General features: G+C 44.6%; 2 protein-coding genes across 3 annotated transcripts; one reads left to right on the top strand and one right to left on the bottom strand.

The window, feature by feature from the left end:
• The first annotated feature begins 735 nt into the window (after nucleotides 1-735).
• LOC149322997 (cyclin-Q-like) lies at nucleotides 736-13533 on the top strand. 2 transcript variants are annotated; one of them, XM_089485967.1, is made up of 7 exons: nucleotides 736-2250; nucleotides 2557-2670; nucleotides 3938-4121; nucleotides 7480-7612; nucleotides 9185-9400; nucleotides 11596-11732; nucleotides 13460-13533. In XM_089485967.1, exons 1-6 carry the CDS (start codon nucleotides 2205-2207, stop codon nucleotides 11683-11685), a joined length of 783 nt encoding a protein of 260 aa, XP_089342093.1. In that variant the 5' UTR covers nucleotides 736-2204; the 3' UTR covers nucleotides 11686-11732; nucleotides 13460-13533. The 2 variants fall into 2 exon arrangements, with proteins under 2 accessions (XP_089342093.1, XP_089342090.1); XM_089485964.1 differs by lacking the exon at nucleotides 13460-13533 and having other exon boundaries at nucleotides 11596-12351.
• On the bottom strand, nucleotides 12780-18993 carry LOC149322996 (uncharacterized). The gene is made up of 5 exons (XM_089485953.1): nucleotides 18031-18993; nucleotides 17707-17997; nucleotides 15741-15854; nucleotides 14647-14772; nucleotides 12780-14005 (listed from the first exon to the last, which is right to left on the bottom strand). Exons 2-5 carry the CDS (start codon nucleotides 17962-17964, stop codon nucleotides 13415-13417), a joined length of 1089 nt encoding a protein of 362 aa, XP_089342079.1. The 5' UTR covers nucleotides 17965-17997; nucleotides 18031-18993; the 3' UTR covers nucleotides 12780-13414.
• Between the last annotated feature and the right edge of the window lie 530 nt (nucleotides 18994-19523).

The raw sequence follows: 19523 nt of genomic DNA, 5'->3' as shown, positions 1-19523 counted from the left end.
TCTGCCTACTTATTCATCCCCCCCAGGAATGTTTTTCACTTTGATGGGGGTTCTGTCCTCCATTTTCCTTGAGGGTCCTCCATTCTGAGACTGCCAAGAGGCCTGGGCTTCTATTTCTAGGGGTGTATTCCCCTTTGATGGGGAGCATTGTCCTCTATTTTCCTTGAAAGTCCTCTATTTTGAGCAGGACTAAGGCATGGATTTCTATCTCTAAGAATAGTTTGAGTTTTTCTTTGCACCTGTTCTCCATTTTCCTTGAAGGTCCTCCATTTTGAGCAGGACCAAGACAGGCATGGATTTCTGTTTCTAGGAGTGCTTTGACCTTTCCTTAAGCTCTGTCCTCCATTTTTCTTGGAGGCCATCTTATTCTAAGAAGCATGGATTTCTATTTCTAGGAGTGTTTTCCCCTTTGATGGGGGGGGGGGGGTCCTGTCCTCAATTTCTCTTGACTGAGGGTCCTCCATCCTGAGCCTGATGGAGAAGCATGGGTTTCTAGTCCTGGGATTGTTTTTCCCTTCGGAAGCCCAGGACTTGAAGAGGAGCCAGCCAATCAGGAGGGCAGGAGGCGTCACTGGGGCCTTCCCTGGCTCCCTCTTCACGTGATGATGAGCCACGTGTGAAGGGCCGGACACGCCTGTTCCTGACACGCAATGGCTGCCTCCTCCTACTCGCATTGGGGCTTCTGAAGCCGGTGGGGGGGGGGACTGTACTTCCAAGAGGGCTGGAGGGGGGTGAGAAGCATCTCCAAGAGGAGTGCTGTTGTTGTTGTTATAGTTGTTGTTGTTGTTGTGTGCCTTCAAGTCCTTTCTAATGGCCACCGTATCCTGGGGTTTCCTTGGCAAAATTTGTTCAGAGGGGGTTTGCCCTGGCCTTCCCCTGAGGCTGAGAGAGTGTGACCTAGCCAAGGTCACCTAATAGATTTCCATGACTGAGGCAGGATTTGAACTCTAGTCTCCAGAGTCACACACACACACATATATACATACATACATACATATCTGTACACACATATATATATATACATACATATATATATGTACACACACACACACATACATATACATACATACATACATGTACACACACACTCACATATATATACATATACATACACACACACAGCCCAACCCTCAAACCACTGCACTCCCCCTGGCTCTCCTTACCCTTATTTTAGGGCCAGGGATCTTTTATTTTCTTATAAAAGCTTTTAAAGGACCTATATTTCCCTAAGAGTTGAGTCTGACTCAAGAATAACAAACACATACCATAGTTTGTAATTTAAAACAAAAGTTTACCAATGGCTTTAATCTATATTTACATAGTAGCTTTGTTCAGGTAAAAGAAATATTCATCCCACCATCTTTCCAAAGAAAGTCAAGAGAGCAGGAAGATGGAAACACAGCCGCTCAGTTGAAAATCATTGAAAGAGAATGTCAGTCCCAAAGGAGGAGTGACCTAAGTCCCATGGTTAGTTTGGATGTTTGAATGAGAGAGAGGGAGGAGTTTGCATGCAGGAATTCCCTATCTTTCTAAGGAGGGGGAAAGAGAACGTAAAAATCTTCCAACACAAACTCCCTCTGAACAAATCTTGCCAAGAATACACCATAAGTTGGAAAGGACTTGAAGTACATAACAACAACAAACTTATGGGAACTGTTTTGTTACTTGGAATTGTCATCTTTTTTCTTTCCCATTCAGTCTTGGGATGTTTTAAAACAGTTTTGGCATGATTCCTTTGTATGCTCGGAGCCTTCCTATGCAGGCTTGATGATGCGCATGAAACCTAGGTGCAAAAGGAGAGACATTCCAAGTTCCTTAGCAAAAGGCAAAAGATTGATATGATCTGAAGAGAAACCAGAGTATTCCCTAAGGAAGTATTTTGGCTTTTTGGCTTCTAGCGACAACCATATTATTTAATGAGCAAAACACTGTATAACTAGTTTATGTTGCCAGATGAAACTGGTATACAAGTCATTCACCTTCCAAAAATTTACTATGATGTTTGTTCTCAGAATTAACTTACCTATGAAGTTATTATAAAACATTATCCACCGCGCATTATTTTGTCCTTTAAACGATGAGTCAAGGACCCAGTTTGTGAATCTGCATCAACCTAATTGATCTGCATCAAAGCCCTCAGGACATGGTTTGTTATCTAGCCGATAAAGATAAATTTGTTACCTGGCAAATCGTCTGCTGTTGCTATGAAAAAGTTCAGAAAGAAACACCTAGCAGAGATAGCTATAAATGGTAAAGGAGACAATTACATTTAAACTTGCTTTATATATCCATATTATTTATATTATTTTAACCTTTCAACTTTAAAATTTTGTTAACTGTTTTATGATTATAGGTAGAATGTTTAATGTTTGAGATTAGACAATTGATATGTGTGTATTTTGTTGTTATTTGGATATAGCGTGATGCAAAGGCCTTTCGCCAAAAGCAATAAAATGTTTGACTCTGACCTTCACTCCCTGCTGGCTTCAAAATACAACTGTTGCTCCAACCATCTTTTTTCTCCAAGCTGAGTCTGGGTTCTTTTTTCTCATGCAGACGATTTGGTCCCTACTCCAACACTCATGGATCCCGCAAGATTGCAGGAGGCCAGTCCAGTGTCTGCAGATGCAAAAACACACTTCAAAGTTTGCAGGTTCATCATGGAGGCAGGTGAGAGGGATGCTTCAGGTTTGCTATTTTAACTCGAGATGAAGGTTCTCCTCCCCAACCCTCTTATCACTTCCCTGCCATTTCGTGAGGAAAGAAGGTTGCATCAGGAGGAGAAGGATGTGTGCCGAGATACACAGTACAGGTTGAGTCTCCCTTATCCGAAATGCTTGGGACGAGAAGTGTTTTCAGTTTTCTGAATATTTACATATATTCACATTTGGGAATATTTACATATATTGCATATACTGTAGCAATAGCAATAACAAGTATATTTCTATACTGTTTATCAGTGCACTTAAGCACTCCCTAAGTGGTTTAGAATGTGTCAGTTAATTGCCCCTAACAAGCTGGGTACTCATTTTAGCAACCTACGGAAGGATGCCAGGCTGAGTCGACCCTGGAGCCTTGCCTGGGATCAAACTCACAACCGAGTGGCTGCAGCATCGGCATTTAACCACTGTGCCACCATGTATTGAGAAACATGAAATGTATTTTTGTTTCCCTGTGGATACCAAAATCAATGAATGCTCAGGTCCTGTTGAATATAATGGCACAGTAAGATGATGTCCCTTGTAGAAAATGACAAAATCAAAGTTTTCTTTTTGGAATGTATATATTTTAAATATATTTTCAAACCATGGATGGTGGGGGGGGTGTGACTCTAGTTTAGTTTGTTTGGTAACTTTAATCACATTTTAAATTTTACTGACATTTCAAAAATACAGAAGCAAATAATGTGGCTCTCAGTGCTGCTGGAAGCGGGTTTACTTATTAAGAGAGGAACTGGGTTAACTAGGTGCTGGATAGTTTTCCATGTAAATTCAGAAGGAAAATGGGACAGAGCATAGGTAGGGAGCTTATACCCACCACAGGATGTTACCAGGGGCCATGCAGGATAATGGGAGTTGTTAAAGTCTGGAGGGCCACAGATTCTCCACTCCCTGAGTTAGAGGCTTCACTTTGGGAGCTGGATAGGAAAGCACATGCTACTGTGTAGCTCCCAATCCTTTTAGTGAGGTCTGTGCAGAAGCCGATGGCCATATTTCCCCTAGAAACCTTATGGGATGGTGATCTCTTGACTCCCATTTCCCTGCACTTGTAGTGGGGCTCATTATTCATATCTTGAGGGAACCTGATTTATACAGAGCCAAGGGGGAATTGCACCTTGTTTTGCCTCCCTTGTCCAGGCCTGGTGAGGTGGTGGAGGTGGTGGTAGGTGGTCGTGAGAGCTAGAAGCCTCCTTGTTATATCTCCTTAATGCCAACAGGTGTGAAGCTGGGCTTGCGCTCCATCCCCATTGCTACAGCTTGTACCATATATCACCGATTCTTTACGGAAGTGCCTCTGGAACCATATGATCCCTACCTGGTAGCCATGGCTGCCCTTTACTTGGCAGGGAAGGTAGAAGAACAGCATCTGCGGACAAGAGACATTATCAGTGTGAGCCACAGGTAAAGAAGGGGGAATTTCCTCTGTGCGTGTGAGAGATAGAGAGAGAGAGAATACTGAACTGGATGGGTTAAAAGTCTGTAACTACATGGGCAGAGATAGCTTTAGACTAACGGGTTGTTCCCACTTAAGATTTGAAACGATTTAAAATACAACATTTTTAATAAAATCGATTCAAAATAACACTGTTCTTATCCCGCTATCCGATTCGCTTTGTTCATCGTTCCCATCTGTTTGTTTAAATCGAAGTTTTTACCTGCAAGCGTTCCTACTTGGCATGAAATCGGTGTTTAAATAAAGCGATTCTTCTCCTCCATACCTTATTTGGAGCTGTCAATCAATAGTACGTCAGAATGACGTAACGTTAATCCGGAATATTTGGAAGCGATTTATCTTTTGGCATCGTTTCCATTTCATTGACAGCCAGGGAGAATCCCTTCAGAGAGCACAGAGATCAATGGGAGAGGCTTCTGGCAAAAAGCGAAGCTCTTTCCAGAGGAACTATGGGATAGGTTTTGGAGGGCAGCATCCTGTCTCCCAAGACAGCCAGGGAGAATCCCTTCAGAGAGCACAGAGATCAATGGGAGAGGCTTCTGGCAAAGCGAAGCTCTTTCCAGAGGAACTATGGGATAGGTTTTGGAGGGCAGCATCCTTTCTCCCAAGACAGCCAGGGAAAATCCCTTCAGAGAGCACAGAGATAATGAAGGAGGAGGCTTCTGGCAAAAAGCGAAGCTCTTTCCAGAGGAACTATGGGAGAATCCCTTCAGAGAGCCCAGAGATCAATGAAGAAGGAGGCTGCTGGAAAAGCAGGGAGGGAGCACTCTTCCCAAAGATTCTCTTTCCAGGGTTGGAGGAGAAGGCAGATTCCATTTGAGAAATGGAGGGAGAAAGGCTCTATCCCCCCCCCCCCCATTGATCAGAGCCCTTCCTTGCCTGGGCGAGATCAGATGCCTCCTCGCGAGGAGCCTTCCCTTTCCTGTCTGGGCAAGATCAGTGCCCAAGCGGGCAGGGAATGTCTCCTCGCGAGGAGCCATCCCTTCCCTGCCTCTCCTCCGTTAGAAATGGGCTCTCCCCACACAGAGGGGAAGTTGCAATCCACCGGGGGAAGCCTTGAGCAGCCGGGACTTCAGGTGTTTAAAGCGCTGAAGAGACTAAGCGCCTGTAAACCATAAAAATAAAAAAATAAAAATAATCCTTTCTCTTATTGAAAGACCACAGCGGACAAAGGGGTGAGGGAAGCAAAAATGGCGACAGCCAGACAGATGGGGACAGAAAGGGCAACTCCCCCAAGGACAGCCCCATCGCACTCCGCTCCTCCCATTCATCTAACGCTTTCAAAGGCTGTCGTTCCTATTTAAATGCTCCGGTTCCTAAATCGAATCAATGGAAAAACGTAGGTCGGACCCTAGTGTTTTTTAAACACGTGTTAAATGAGGAAAACTCGAATCAAAATTTTATTCCGCTCTACAATTCGATTTGTAGTGGAGACGATTGCGGGTTGCTCTAGAACCGTTCTAGGTTTAAATCGGATCCTAATAGGAACGCCACTCCTTGGATTCGATTCAGAACGCGGGGTTTCACCTAGTGAGAACACCCCCTAAGACTCTGGAGACCAGGGTTCGATTCCCAGCTCTATCATGAAATCCGCTGGTTGACCTTAGGCAAGTCATATGCTCTCAGCCTCAGGGGAACGAAATGACAAACCTCCTCTGGACAAATCGTGCTTAGAAAACCCCATAGGTTCGTCTTAGAGTTGCCTTAGAGAAATGTCTTGAAGGCCAACAACAAGAAACAACAACTGCTTCATGGGCAGAGCTTAACGTGCAGAGCCTGTTTAAATTGACAACTGACACCACCCAAAAAGATTTTGCACACTTAAATGTTTGGGTTGCATGTGAGCAAAGCCCCTTTGCTTCAAATGAGACTTCCTTCTCAGGCAAGAGCAGGGAACTTGTGATTTTCCAGATGACCTCAGATACCAACTTTGGTCAGTATCGCACTGCACTGTTATAGCACTATTATGCCACTTTAACTGCTCTGGCTGCTTCCTGTAGCATTCTGGGGTTTGTAGTTTAGTGAGGTTTAAGAGCTCACTGGCTGAAAATCCTAAAGGCCCTTCCCTCAACTGCAAATCCTACAATTCAACAGGATGCAGCTGTAGCAGTTAAATAAAATAATACCACTATAAGAATGTAGTGTGATACTGTCCAAAAATCCATCAGTTTCATCTGGCAGCGTTGATACTGAGATACCTGGGGAACTAATGTGGGATGCTAACAATTACCAATTGATATGTTTTTAAAAAAAACATTAAAGAGTCAGGATATAAGTTTCCACACATGGAGTTAGGAAGAAGAAATGTTCTTTAAACAAATACAAATAAACCCTTTTTTATTCCATGTTATTCAGTAGCCACACAAGAACAGCCTTCAAGAATTAAGTCTGTCCTGCCAATTAAAATGTGGCCTTTCTGTTTAAATGTGGCCCCACCAGTGAATCAGATTACTAAACTTTTAGTTGATCATTTTACTGATTGAAGGCGATATGTCAGGATGTGTGTTTGCATACCTTGCACAGAAAATGCAGGGCACTGATGGCTTCCCCTCCCCATTTTGTTTTGTTTTGTTTTGTTTTGGTAGAAAACATTCCCTGCTCACATTTTACTGAAGATTTGGGTTCCATTCCACCACTTTTCCTTTCATCTGTTTTATGTGGTGGATGAGGCATTTTGTTTAAAAAAGAAAGTAACCATGATTATGGAATGACTTTGACTATGGAATGACCTGCTGAAAATGATTCGACAGTTGAATATGCTGTCTGAATTTAAAAGAGCATTAAAGACCAGTCTCTTCCAGCAGGCTTATTCAGATTATTTGTAAATTGTGAATTTTAAATTATGAATTTTAAATTTGGATTGTTTTAATATGTGTACATTTTATTTGTCCCTTGAAATTGTGTGTTTTAACTGATATCTTTTTAAGTGATATTGTTTGTCTGTTAATTGATGTTGTTTCCCTCCTTGAACCAAAGAGGAGAGGTGGGTAAGATAATAATAATAATAATAATAATAATAATAATAATAATAATAATACTTTGCCCAACCCCATATTAAAGATTGCTGGCACTGTCATAAATTTTGCTGAGGAACCTAAAGTCACCTTAGGAAAGAAGAGGGAGAGGAATGTGGCTTCCCCAGAAGAAGAAGGTGGCTGATACTTTTAGATTGAGTGCAAAATTTGGATATGCCTGGGGTTTTTTGGCTACAGGTGGCTGAGTGGCTGTCTAGAGCCAGGGCAAAGTGAAATTACTCGCAGGGAAGAGAGCGCCTTAACCTTTGGCCTTCTGTTTTGTTCCCACCAGGTACCTGCACCCCCGGAGTGACACCCTGGAGCTGGACACCCATTTCTGGGAGTTGAGGGACAGCATTGTCCAGTGTGAGCTGCTCATGCTACGGATGCTCTGCTTCCGTGTCTCCTTCCAGCACCCGCATAAGGTCCAGGCTGAATGGCATGGGGCTTAGGGAGGAAGTAGGGTGTGTAAATTGCCTGGAAGGAAAGGGTTTTTGATTTTGTTAAACTTCTGGTCCTCTTGATGATGCTGAACCGCAACACCCATCACTCCTCACTAGTGGCTATATTGGCTAGGAAATTGTAATGTGACAACCTATAGTTGCCTCCATTTATGAAAAATCTTAATTTATTGTGAGGATAAATTTACTTGATATGATTTAATTTATGTCCTATTTGTCCTTGAAAGAGCCCAGAGTAGCTGGCAAAGTAGCTAAAATACAACACATCTCATAAAGCCATAAATATGTTGTTGTTGTTGTTGTTGTTGTTGTTGTTGTTGTTGTTGTTGTTGTGTGCCTTCAAGTCATTTCCAGCTTATGGCAACCCCAAGGAAAGCTATCATGGGGTTTTCTTGGCAAGATTTGTTCAGAGGAGGTTTGCCATTAGGGCTGAGATAATTACTTACCCAAGGTCAGCCAGTGGATTTCATGGCCAAACATGGAATTGAACCTGGTCCCCAGAGACATAGTTCAACATTCATACCACTGTGCCACACTAGTAGCTGTATGCAAAAAACCCAGCAGAACAATCCAGAGAGAAAGGAAGTGTTCCACTACCTACATCTCAAAAGCTTTTACAAATGAAAATATGTTTTTAACTGAATCTTAAAAGAGAGCAGTGTGCGGGGCAGATCTATTGTGGAAGAGGGTTCCATAGTTGGAGTGCTGGTTAAATGGAGATAAATCATTAAATCTCAAAGAGTTGCATTGAGAATGTATAAAGTGGCCAAATGGACTTCAGCATCCATCTACGCAGTAGAAATAATGCAGTTTGACACCACTTTACAGCACGTAACTTCATCTGGTGGAATCCTAGACCTTTAGCCTTCTCTGCTAAAGAGTGCTGGTGCCTCACAAAACTGCAAATCCCAGGATTGTGTAGGATGGAGCCAGGACAGTTAAAGTGGTGTAAAACTGCATTATTCATGCAGTATGTATATTTATAGAAATGCACCCTTAATCTGATACTTGCAAATGCTCAGAGAAACAGATTGTATGAAGTGGTGGTTTTGTAGCAGTGATGGGGGGAATGAATGACTAGTGCTGTTGGATTGCTATTCCCATCATCCATCACATTATCTGTTCTGTCTAGAGCTTAATGGAGTTGTAGTCCGGCAGCAACTGAAAAGCCACACATCCCCACATCCCAGAGGCAGGGTGTTGGACTGGAGTCTTGGTTTCAGATCCAATGTTGGGGTGGAAAGAAGTGGGTGGCCTTAGGCAAGTCACTCTGACCAACCTACCTTGCAGGGGGACTGAGGATAAAATGTAAGAGGTAGAAAGGAAAGAAATAGTGTGCTGTGAGGAACAGTAGTGCCGGGCTGGGATGCAGGGCCTCTTGAAGGCAGTCTTTTGCTACTGCCGCTGCTGGAGACTTGACATGGGCCCTAATCTGCACTGGAAATTAATGTCCTTTTCACCAGAGATGTTGATAAAGTCCTCCACTTCACCCTCCTTTGCAGCCATCTCTGACAGCCGCTCTCTTCTCTCTTGCAGTACCTTCTCCACTATTTACTCTCCCTGAAGCATTGGATGAACCGGCACAGCTGGGACCGGACCCCGGTGGCAGTAGCAGCATGGGCCCTGTTGTGTGATAGCTACCATGGGTCCCTGTGCTTCCGGCACGCCCCACAGCATATTGCTGTCACTGTCCTTTACCTTGCTCTTCAGTGGTATGGAGTGGAGGTGGAAGCTGAACGGCCTTGGTGGCAGGTGAGAGTGGGGTGGTGGTGGCGTGTGCGAAGCAGAGGAGTGCAGTTCAGGCAAGTCACTGGCTGAGAGAAGAATGGTTTCTATATCCTGAGACAGAGTCTGGTCTCTGAAGCAGGTCCACACAAGTCAGTATACTCTTTGAGTAATCTGGCCCCAAAATTGTTTCGACGTCCCCGTTACCTGGAGTCCTCCATAGTGATGCGAGGGAGCTATTCACATGGGTGTCTTGCTGTGCCAGCCATCACTGCCACTTCTGGTGCAGGTAACTTGCTCTGAGACCAGAACAAGATGCCCAGCATTGATCATATGGCGGTGGCAATGGCTGACACAGTGGGGCACATTGTAAACAGCTGCCCGTTGTCGCAGCAGAGGGTTCCAGATCTTCCTAGAAGATCTGGAGCAAAAGGTTTTAAACCATTATCGTGGGGGCAGGTGTCTACCTTGAGTTCCATGTTGAACTGGCCATACATCATCCAGACAGATTGCATCAGAACTGGGGACTGGACCCTGTGTTGCCCAGACTGCTCGCTGGGAGGAAAGGAGGAGGACATTTTATTTGTCCGATATGGGCAAACCCTTAGTGTGCCTGTGTGGGATCTTTTTGTGGACTTGATTCACAGCCTCAGAAGAGACAGTGCCATTCCGCTGGCAGTGAAATTACTGCTGTCCCTAGGGCTACACCAAGACTGATTCTCCAGATAAATTGTACTCTTAATATAGCAAACTTGATAATTTTATGCAAAATCAAGTTAAGTGTTACACATTTGATGTTCCTAAAGTAACAAGCTTATTTTCCAGCAAAAGGTGCTAAAATTGCATTTTCCAATTTGTTTGAAAAGTTATGTTCTTTTCTAAGAGAAAAAAACCCTGGAAAAATATATATGTATTTTCCGATGTATAAGACGACTGGGCATATAAGACAACCCCCAACTTTTCCAGTTAAAATATAGAGTTTGGGATGTACTCACCAAATAAGACTATCCCTCTTCCAACGCACACCAAATAAAAATTAAAAAAACAACAACATCAGATTTGATTTCAATAAGGTAATTTAAATTCAAATGCTTATGACATGCAGGTACGTAGCAGGAAACCTTGTATACAAAGCCTGCTCTCCTTGCCTGCCCAGTGCTCCCTGTCTCCAAGACTATCAGAGTGGTAGCTGCTTTCATACGATCGCCGCATATAGTGGGAATGTGGCCGCGGCCGTTTTTGAGCTCCCCCCACCATATGCGACGACCGCAGATTCTCCAGTCCGGCTTGGAAGTTTCAGCACCTGCCCTATAATATGACACCCGGCGTATAACACGACCCCCGACTTTTGAGAAAAAGTAGTCTTATACGTCAGAAAATACAGTATTTTTCATTTACATCTCTAGTTATGATGGGAGCTGTAGTCCAACAATATCTGCAGGTTACAGCTTTGCCATTTCTGAATTACCACATGTCTCACACAGGTTGTCTCTTGTTCCTGCCTTTGTACAAGGGCAGGCTAGGGAACCAGAGCGACAAGAAGTTGTGGAACTGTGCCTGCTAAATTCATGGGACTTTCTTTCAGATCAGGGCATAACCATTAAATGGAGTGCTCAAAATTCAGAGGCACAGTAATATGAGATTTGGGAGATCCTTGACTGGCCTCCAGTGTTGGTTTGTTCTTAAATGACATGGGGAGCTTGAATTGGATCAGGACCGTGGTTCTAGGAAGGGTTTCTTTTTAACCCTTTCCCCTCTGCATTGTATTCTGATGCCTCGCCCCACCTTCATCCTATTTGCTGTTTGAGGCAAAACAAACAAATATCCAGTGAACAACAGTTCAAGGAGGCAATTTCATTCAGAAAAACAGCTTGTGTGTTATTGCAGTCTCCCCAAACACTCCCTCTGGTGAGCCCCAACCAGATTCATTTGCTGTGTCAAAGCAAAACATTGCACAGATATTCCATACACATTGCCTGCAGTGTCCTTTGGCTTGGGGATTCTGGGGATTGCAACCCAAAGAATAACTTTTCCAAGCTCTAAGTCAGCCCTGCGTAAGCTGTTTCAACAGGGGGAAGTAGGAAGAATATGGTAGAAGCCATGATTTCCTTTTCAGACTGCTTGCAACTCTATGGGAGAACTGTGATCTGCATAGCCTTGGTTACCTTCCTGATCTGGGGAGCCTTCTTCCCTTTAACCTGCTTTTCCTGGCCTTTTTACAGGTGTTCAGTGAAGATCTCTCCAAGAGCATAATTGATCAGATCGTCTTGGACTTGATAAAGATCTATACATTGGATGCTGAGATTGCTTAGGTGCAGAAATACGGTTGGCCAAGTCACTTCAAACAGGGATTGAGGAGGTAACAAGATGGCCCCCCCAACTGAAGAAACTGGCACCAGATTACTATCTTGCATTGCTTTGAGCCTTCCATCTGAACAGAATCAGGTTCAGATCAGCATCTGTGGCTCAATAGAGATGGTACACTCCTGGATTGGGTTGTTCCTGATCCATGGTTCATCTCCAGTCTTCCCCTTCAACCAACAGAAAGCTGTTCATCCTGCTAATTCTGATACTGGATTAGGAATCATGGGTTGCAGGAAATAAGGGGGACGATCCCTGTTTTCTCCTACATGTTCACACCAGTTACACATGAAATGTGCTGCCAGGATATTTCCTCCACCTCTTTCTCTGGTATTATTGCCCAAAGTGACAGCACAGCCCCTGCTTTCCTGCTCCAATGCTGCTGCAATAATCAGGTTAGACTGGAGTAAATCCTGGATGTGGTCCTGAGCTGCTGAGACCTTGCAGTGTGCAGGCTGATGTCACTGATGTGATTTCTTCAGTAAATGGAAGGGGGAAATGGGACTTGCGCTGGAGTGCTGCTTTTGCTTCTTAGATGTTTCTGACTCCACTGGTGTGACATGTTCAGAAAAGTACTAAAGTGAATGGATAAAGTTCCTGAACACAGATTTAGAAAAGGTTTCTCCAGAGGTGGTTTGTGTGTGTCTGCATCTGTCTGTCTCTGTCTGTTTACATGTTTGTAGAATCAAAGATTTAGTCCAGCCATCCAGATATTGTTGGACAGCATCTCTCATCAGTGTTGGGGGTCATAGAGGTTGCACTTGGAGATCCACAGATTCCCTATGCTGGATCTAGACAGGCCACACATACCATTTTCTACAGCCCATTTTACATGGAAGAGGGTGCACCTCTTGTATTCCTCCCTCCTCCATGATTTAGAAACCCTGGATGAGATAAAGGCAAGAAGGCTTTGATCTCCTGGAAATGGAAGATAACACAGGGAAGAAGAAGGAGGAGGAAGAGAAAGAAGAAGGGGCATAGGAAGATTTAGGGAAGAGAGAGATGAATCCAGGATCTGACCAAGATGGTTAGATCCTTGCTCTCTCTCTCAGCCCCATCGCAATGGGGCTGGATCAGCTGAGCTTCCTCCTAGGCAGTGAGGCTGAGATGGGAAGCAAGTGGGGAAGCCATCATCACTCCACCCCCATCCTTCTAACCATGCAAAAGCAACAACCTCTGTCTCCTACTCACTTTGCCCAACTTTGCTTCCCTTTCCTTTCTAAAGTGCTTCTGGTTTTTCTCTCCTCCCTTCACCTCACCTTCCTTCCTGGCCTGCCAAAAGCAGAGCCTTGACATTCTACCTGAGCCGGATTGCCTTGGGAGAAGCTCAGCTGATCTGCCTCATTGCAAAGGGAAAAGAGGGAAAGCAAGCAGGCAGCCGTTGGCCATGGAGGAGGGGTGCAGGGCATGCACCTGGTGGGAAAGGAGATTGCCATGGCGGCTTGCCAGCAGGGAAAGCATTACAGCCCCTGGCAGCCCCTGGCAGTCCTTGCCCCCTAGCCCAGTGCTCCTGGGCTGAGGGAAGGCCCCCTGCTAGTTCCCAAGGCAAACCTAGATGGGGTGTGTGTGTTCAAAAGAAAGAGGTAAGGAAGGGGGAACGAGGAATAGAAAGGAGTGGGGGCAATGGAGTGAGGAGGGTCTCCAGAATGGACCCCCCCACAAATTCAGAGAGATGACTATTTATACAGCATTTTTCTTGGCCTGAAGTCTTGCACTTCTTCGTAGGGCCTGTGATGCCGTTGCCTCCTTATCAGCTGCTTTCTGGGCCTGAAGCCTTGCACTCCTTCGTAGCCCCTGGGATGCCATTGCCTCCTGCTCAGCTGCTTTTCGGGCCTGAAGCCTTGCACTCCTTCGTAGCCCCTGGGATGCCGTTGCCTCCTGCTCAGCTGCTTTTCGGGCCTGAAGCCTTGCACTCCTTCGTTGCCCCTGAGATGCTGTTGCCTCCTGCTCAGCCTCCTTCTGGGCCTGAAGTCTGGCGCTTCTCCGTAGCCCCTGGAAAACTTGCTCAGCTGCTCCCAAGACGGTGGAGTTTTGATTTTTCCTTCCACAGCTCTTGCTTCGTCGGCGTGGCTCTGTTCGGCCGATGTCCCTCTTGACACATCGCTGGAGCTGGACTCGGCCCATATGGCCCTCGAGCTCTTGCGCCACTCTCTGTGCCTGGGCCTGCCGGACTTCAATATCAAAGGGGCATTGATAGCCACCTTGGCCCGGAGTGCGAGGAGGTGCCTGGGAGGATGAGGCGGGTGTAGCTTCTCTGCGAAGCCCCTGGCCCTGTATCCCAAGAGGAAAAAGAATAAGAAAATAAGACATCCGGCTAATGTCCTCCAAGGCCCGTTTGCTGGCCTCTGAGGGTCCCTTTGAGACACTCCCTTTGGGACACTCAGAAACCGACAAACTCTGGAGGGTGGCAGCCAGAGGCGTCCTCCGAACACCATTTCCACCCTATGAATGGGCACTCAGAGGGTGGCAAATGGGTCTTGGAGAATGGCAGCTGGAGACGGGGAGCCTCTGGCTGCTGCCTTCCAGAGTTCATTGGCTTTTGAGTGTCCCAAAAGAATACTCAGAGGCCGGCAAACTGCCTTGGAGGCCGGCAGCCAGGAATGAACAACCAGGTATATCCTGGAGTAAGTCCCAATATTTCAGTATAGCTGTCTGCATGTATGAATATCTGTATATTCCTGGTTGTTCAGAGAAACATTTATTTGTATATAAGCAATCAAGGAATCTTAAAGAACTCTCAGTACATAGTAGATGTCCAGTGAAGAAAGCCCAGTTAATTGCTATGCAAAGAAAGACTAAAGATAAATTTCCATGCTATAATTGCAGTGTTTGTAAAAATTGTGTTAAAAGCACAGCATTTATAAATCCTGTTAACATCAGAATCTATTCTTTGAATGATATGTATGCCGTACCTGTGACACAATGTTGGCCACCTGGACGTTGACATTGAAGGGGCACTGATAGCCATGTTGGCCTGGAACGCGGGACGTTGCCTGGGAGTAGGAGAAGTGTGTAGCTACTCTGTGAGACCCCTGGTCCTGCATCCAAAGAGAAAAATGAAGAAGAAGAAGGAAATGAATTATTCCCATCCGGCCTCCCTAAAGGAACTGAACCCTTCCCACAAGGCATCTGACTCCATCCCGGCCTCTGAGGAGGAGAGAGGGTGGGCCAATGCCATCAGGCCTATCCTTAAGATACAGAGCCCTCCATCTGTTCATCTGCCTTGGTCCAGGCCTCAGAGGGAGAGAAGAATGCTGGACCTGATCCTATTCCCCCCCCCACCATTCCATTCTCCTTTTGTGTCGTGTCTTCTTAGCGTGTACGCCTGAAGGCAGGGAATCATCTAATTAAATGATTTTATGTGCAGTGCTGTGTAAATTTACAGCGCTATATAAATAAAGCTTAATAATAATAATAATAATATGTTTATTTCAAGCAAACCAAAAAATAACCATAGCAAAAGCCTAGACGCACTAGCCATCCTATTTCCTAAGCTACTCACACAGAGATGGGTTCTGCAGTCCTTGATGGGTCTTTGGATGCAAGGAGCTGGCGGCTCTCATTGCCTCCAAGCTCAACTTGCATCCCTTAAGCCTGCCTTTTGGCACAGGCCCAATCACCTGGGCTCCCAAAACAAGAAGACCAAAGACCCCATGACCTCAGAGGCCTTTTAAAGACCTCGGGTGGAAGGTTCTTGAAAGACCCTGTCCAGCTCTGCTGATTGGCCAGTTGGGCCTTAGGAGAGCTATGATGGAACTTCTCATTAGCATGTGATGTAAGCTCTCATTAGCTTGTACCTCCCCCAGCTTAACCCGTTGTGGTTTGAGAGGAGTCCTCAAATGACTGCAGGCCCAGTCATTACAGAGATGAAGTGCTATGCAAAGAAAGGCTAAAGGGAATTTTCCATGCTATAATTGCAGGGTTTGCAAAAATTGTGTTAAAACCACAGAATTTATAACTCCTGTTAATAATAGAATCTATTCTTTGAATGATATGTATACCGTACCTGTGACACAACGTTGGCCACCCGGACATTGGCACTGAAGGGGCACTGATAGCCATGTTGGCCTGGAACGTGGGGGGGCGCCTGGAAGTATGGGACTCTATGAGACCCCCAGTCCTGCATCCCAAGAGAAAAACAAAGAAGAATAAGGAAATGACAGTATAAAATGTTCTAAATATAGCATACTACATGCTACATTTTAAACTAAAAATAAAGGAAATGGAAAAAAAGAGATAGTTTGGGATTTTCTCATTGCAGTGAACTAGACACAGACTTAGGCTGCATCCACACTGCATGAATAATCCAGTTCGACACCACTTTAACTGCCATGGCTCATGACTATAGTTTATTTTGTCACCAGTGCTCTCTGACCAAAAAGGCTGAATGTCTCACAAAACTGCAATTCCCAGAATGCCATAGCATTGAACTGTGGCAGTTAAAGCGGTGTCAAACTGCATTAATTCTGTAGTGGAGATGTAGACAGAGAAAGAAAGAACAGCAAAGAGGGTTCCCTACCTCCTCTGCTACATAGCTAAGCATGTGTAAGATTATGGGATGAAAACTGCGATTGAGAATCACAGCCATCCACACTCAGCTAATGTGAGATGAACCCAGACTCGTCTCTCCATCTGACGGCTCAGGTGGATGCGATGGCAAGGAGCACTTGCTATCAGCTTTGAATGATACGCCAGGTGCGCCCCTTCCTGGAGCCGGAAGGCCTTGAAACATTTTGCGCTGGTAACCTCTTGGCTCTACATGGGGCTACCTCTGTGTCAAGTTCGGAAACTTCAGTTGGTACAGAATATGGCAGCCAGGCTGGTTACTAGCACATCGAGATTTGCCCACATTACACCAGTTTTAAAATCCCTTCATTGGTTGCCTGTTAGTTTCCGGGCAAGATACAAAGTGTTGGTTTCAACCTTTAAAGCCCTACATGGCTTGGGTCCTGACTTCTTGCGGGAACGCCTTCTCCCATATCATCCTCCCCGCACTCTCCGTTCTGCTGGAAGAATCTCCTTCAACCAAAGAGGACTAGACTTTCGGCAGTGACCCAGCAATCCTTCTCAGCAGCCGCTCCTAGACTCTGGAACGACCTGCCGGACGAGATCCGTCAGATTACCACCTTGGAAACCTTTAAGAAGGCTATTAAGACGGATCTCTTCCGGCAGGCCTTTCCAGACTAGGTCCACCTCTATTTACCTGCCTCCCTCCCTCCCACACTTTTTCTCCTCTTTTCTCCATCCTCATTTCTATCCTATCTGGATTCCGCTATCAACTTGCTACCAATCCTCTACTTATTTTAACTGTTAATTTATACTATTGTTTTTAATGTCCTTCTGGTTTAATCTTCTTTTAGTATTACAATGTTTTTATAACTGGGGGGGGGGGAGGGAAAGGGTTTTAGATTTTTTAACTGTATCTTGTATTATTGTTGTAATCCACTTGGATTCCAAGTGATTAAGCAGAATAATAATAATAATAATAATAATAATAATAATAATAATAATTCCCTAGCACCAAGCCAAGGCAGTCAAAGAGGTCTCAAACTGGGTTGTTTCTGCAGAGTGTTTTGGACCTCCATAAGCTGAACTGAAGTTGTGATGCCCTTGATCATCAAACTGCATAATATTACACTTGTCCCTCCATATTCGCTAGGGTTAGGGGCACAAGACCCCCATAAATATGGAAAAACCGCAAATAACAAAACCGCCATGGTTTTACCTGAGAGGACACCTCTCTAGAAATCCCTAGGTCCTCCTCCAGTGCAACTCTGGTCAACGTCCTACAAACACTGACCATAGAACTGCTCTGGAGGAGATACAAAGGCCTAGTAGAGCATTCTCTCTAAGAATCTCTAGGTCTTTCAGTGCAACAACTTTAAGTGCACATTCCCCTACTAGGAGAGAAGCTATATTCAAGGTGCTGACCTTTCCAAAGATGGAGATGGGAGACGCCAGCCACTACTCACCTGCCTCGCTGGGCTCCATCCCTCACCTACCTGGGGGCAGTAGTGGTTTCTCTGTTCGTAGAACATCATGAACGCGATGACAGCCAGGCCAAGCAGATATATGCAGACCCACCCGCCATGTCCTCCTATCACAATCTCCTGGACCGAGATTCTCGAGGACTGAGTCTGCAGGAATGTTTCTTGGACAAAACGATCTTCACTCCTGAAGATCCCCGAGATAAAAGCCAGGATCAAAGACACAAAGGAAAAGATATCCATGTCTCAATCGTAGGGCTGCCAAAGGCCAAATGCCTAGGCCTTCTGATAGCTTATAGCTCAGGCAGCCCACCTAAGCCATTTTGACTTCAAATGACCTCAGGGCTAGGCTAATCAGCCATTGTTGGCTCAGCCCCATGGGTCTCCAGCCCCAAGGGTCTCCATCCCCATGGCTCCAAGGATCATTGAGTCATAGATTTGTAGAGTTGGAAGAGGCCACAAGGGTCCTGATCCAGTCCAACCTCATTCTGCCATGCGGAACTCTCAAAGCATCCCTATTGACAGATGGCCATCCAGCCTCTGCTTAAAGGCCTCCAAAGAAGAAGGCCTATAGTTATTTTTCTTTATGTCTTGCATTTATGCCCAAGCTTTTCTCCTGGGCTGGTCAAAGGTTTCTTGGTTCTGATTTTCACAGGAATGCAAGAGAGCACTCTGGACATGCTCATCCAAAACACATTGCAAAAATAATGCCGTTTAAGACTGTTTTAACTGCCCTGGCCCAGTACTACAAATCAGTAGCCAGCAGCTACAAATCCCCAGATCCCATAAGACGGATCCATGACGATTAAAGTGGGGTCAAACTAAATTATTTTTGAATTGCAGATTGGACATTAGTCTTCTTCTGATCTCCTTTGATGGATGACTGATTCATTGATTATACTGTCTTTTGGGTGCATGGAAATACACATCTGTTAATAGGAGCTGTTAACTTCAGTTCCACTATGGGAGTGAAATTTGGAGAGAGAGATGCTATGTCCTTAACTGTTTACACAGATAAATAAGAATGCAATGTCTCTTATCAGTTAATGATAATCTTGCCCTTTTCCCTAATTATCTTTGGGCAACCATTATGGAGGATGCTTTTTTTGCAACAGCCAAACATGCCTGCTCTTTCTAAAAACTGTGTGTGTGTATCCCCTTCTAATAGGAAAAGTCCTACAGTAACTTTGAAAAGTCTTGCAGAGAAATTTCCCCTCCATGTTTTGTCAAACTAAGGTTTCCAATGCAACAAGAAAAAAACCTGTTTGATAATATAAAATTATAACTAGCAATGAAAGTGTTTATACATACACACACCTTATACACTATATATATATATATATATATATATATATATATATATATATATATATATAAAACCTATTTGTCATTGCCTTCCTCTTATATTATAAATATATAAAGTATGTATTTGCTGTTGACTTCCCTTTATATTATATATGTATTATAGAGGAGGTATTGAATACCTTTCTCTGCAATTGCCACACATACATACGCACACGTGTAAACATAACGTAACACTATAAAGTCTGCATAGGCCAGCAGGATTCCAGTCCACACTTCAAGTTTCCTCATTGTGTTTTGGATTCCCAGACTCTGCCAGCCAAATTCCTGGTCTCCTGCCCATTACCTTGTCAGACTTCCTGTTTCCACAACTCTGTCAACTTTCTTTGTTCACCTCTTAGCCAAATATACAGCTGCTGGTCCAAGCATCGTTGGATTCAGTTGTACACAATTTTTCCATTCTCTAGCAAAGCAGATGTAATGCTTTAAATTTTATAACA

The sequence above is a fragment of the Sceloporus occidentalis genome, unplaced genomic scaffold (genome assembly GCF_023333645.1).
Source record: "Sceloporus occidentalis isolate IW3139 unplaced genomic scaffold, rSceOcc1.0.p SCAF_1, whole genome shotgun sequence".
NCBI classification, from domain to species: domain Eukaryota; kingdom Metazoa; phylum Chordata; class Lepidosauria; order Squamata; family Phrynosomatidae; genus Sceloporus; species Sceloporus occidentalis.
Note: the sequence above shows the minus strand (reverse complement) of the source record. Positions and strands in the feature narration are given on the sequence as shown.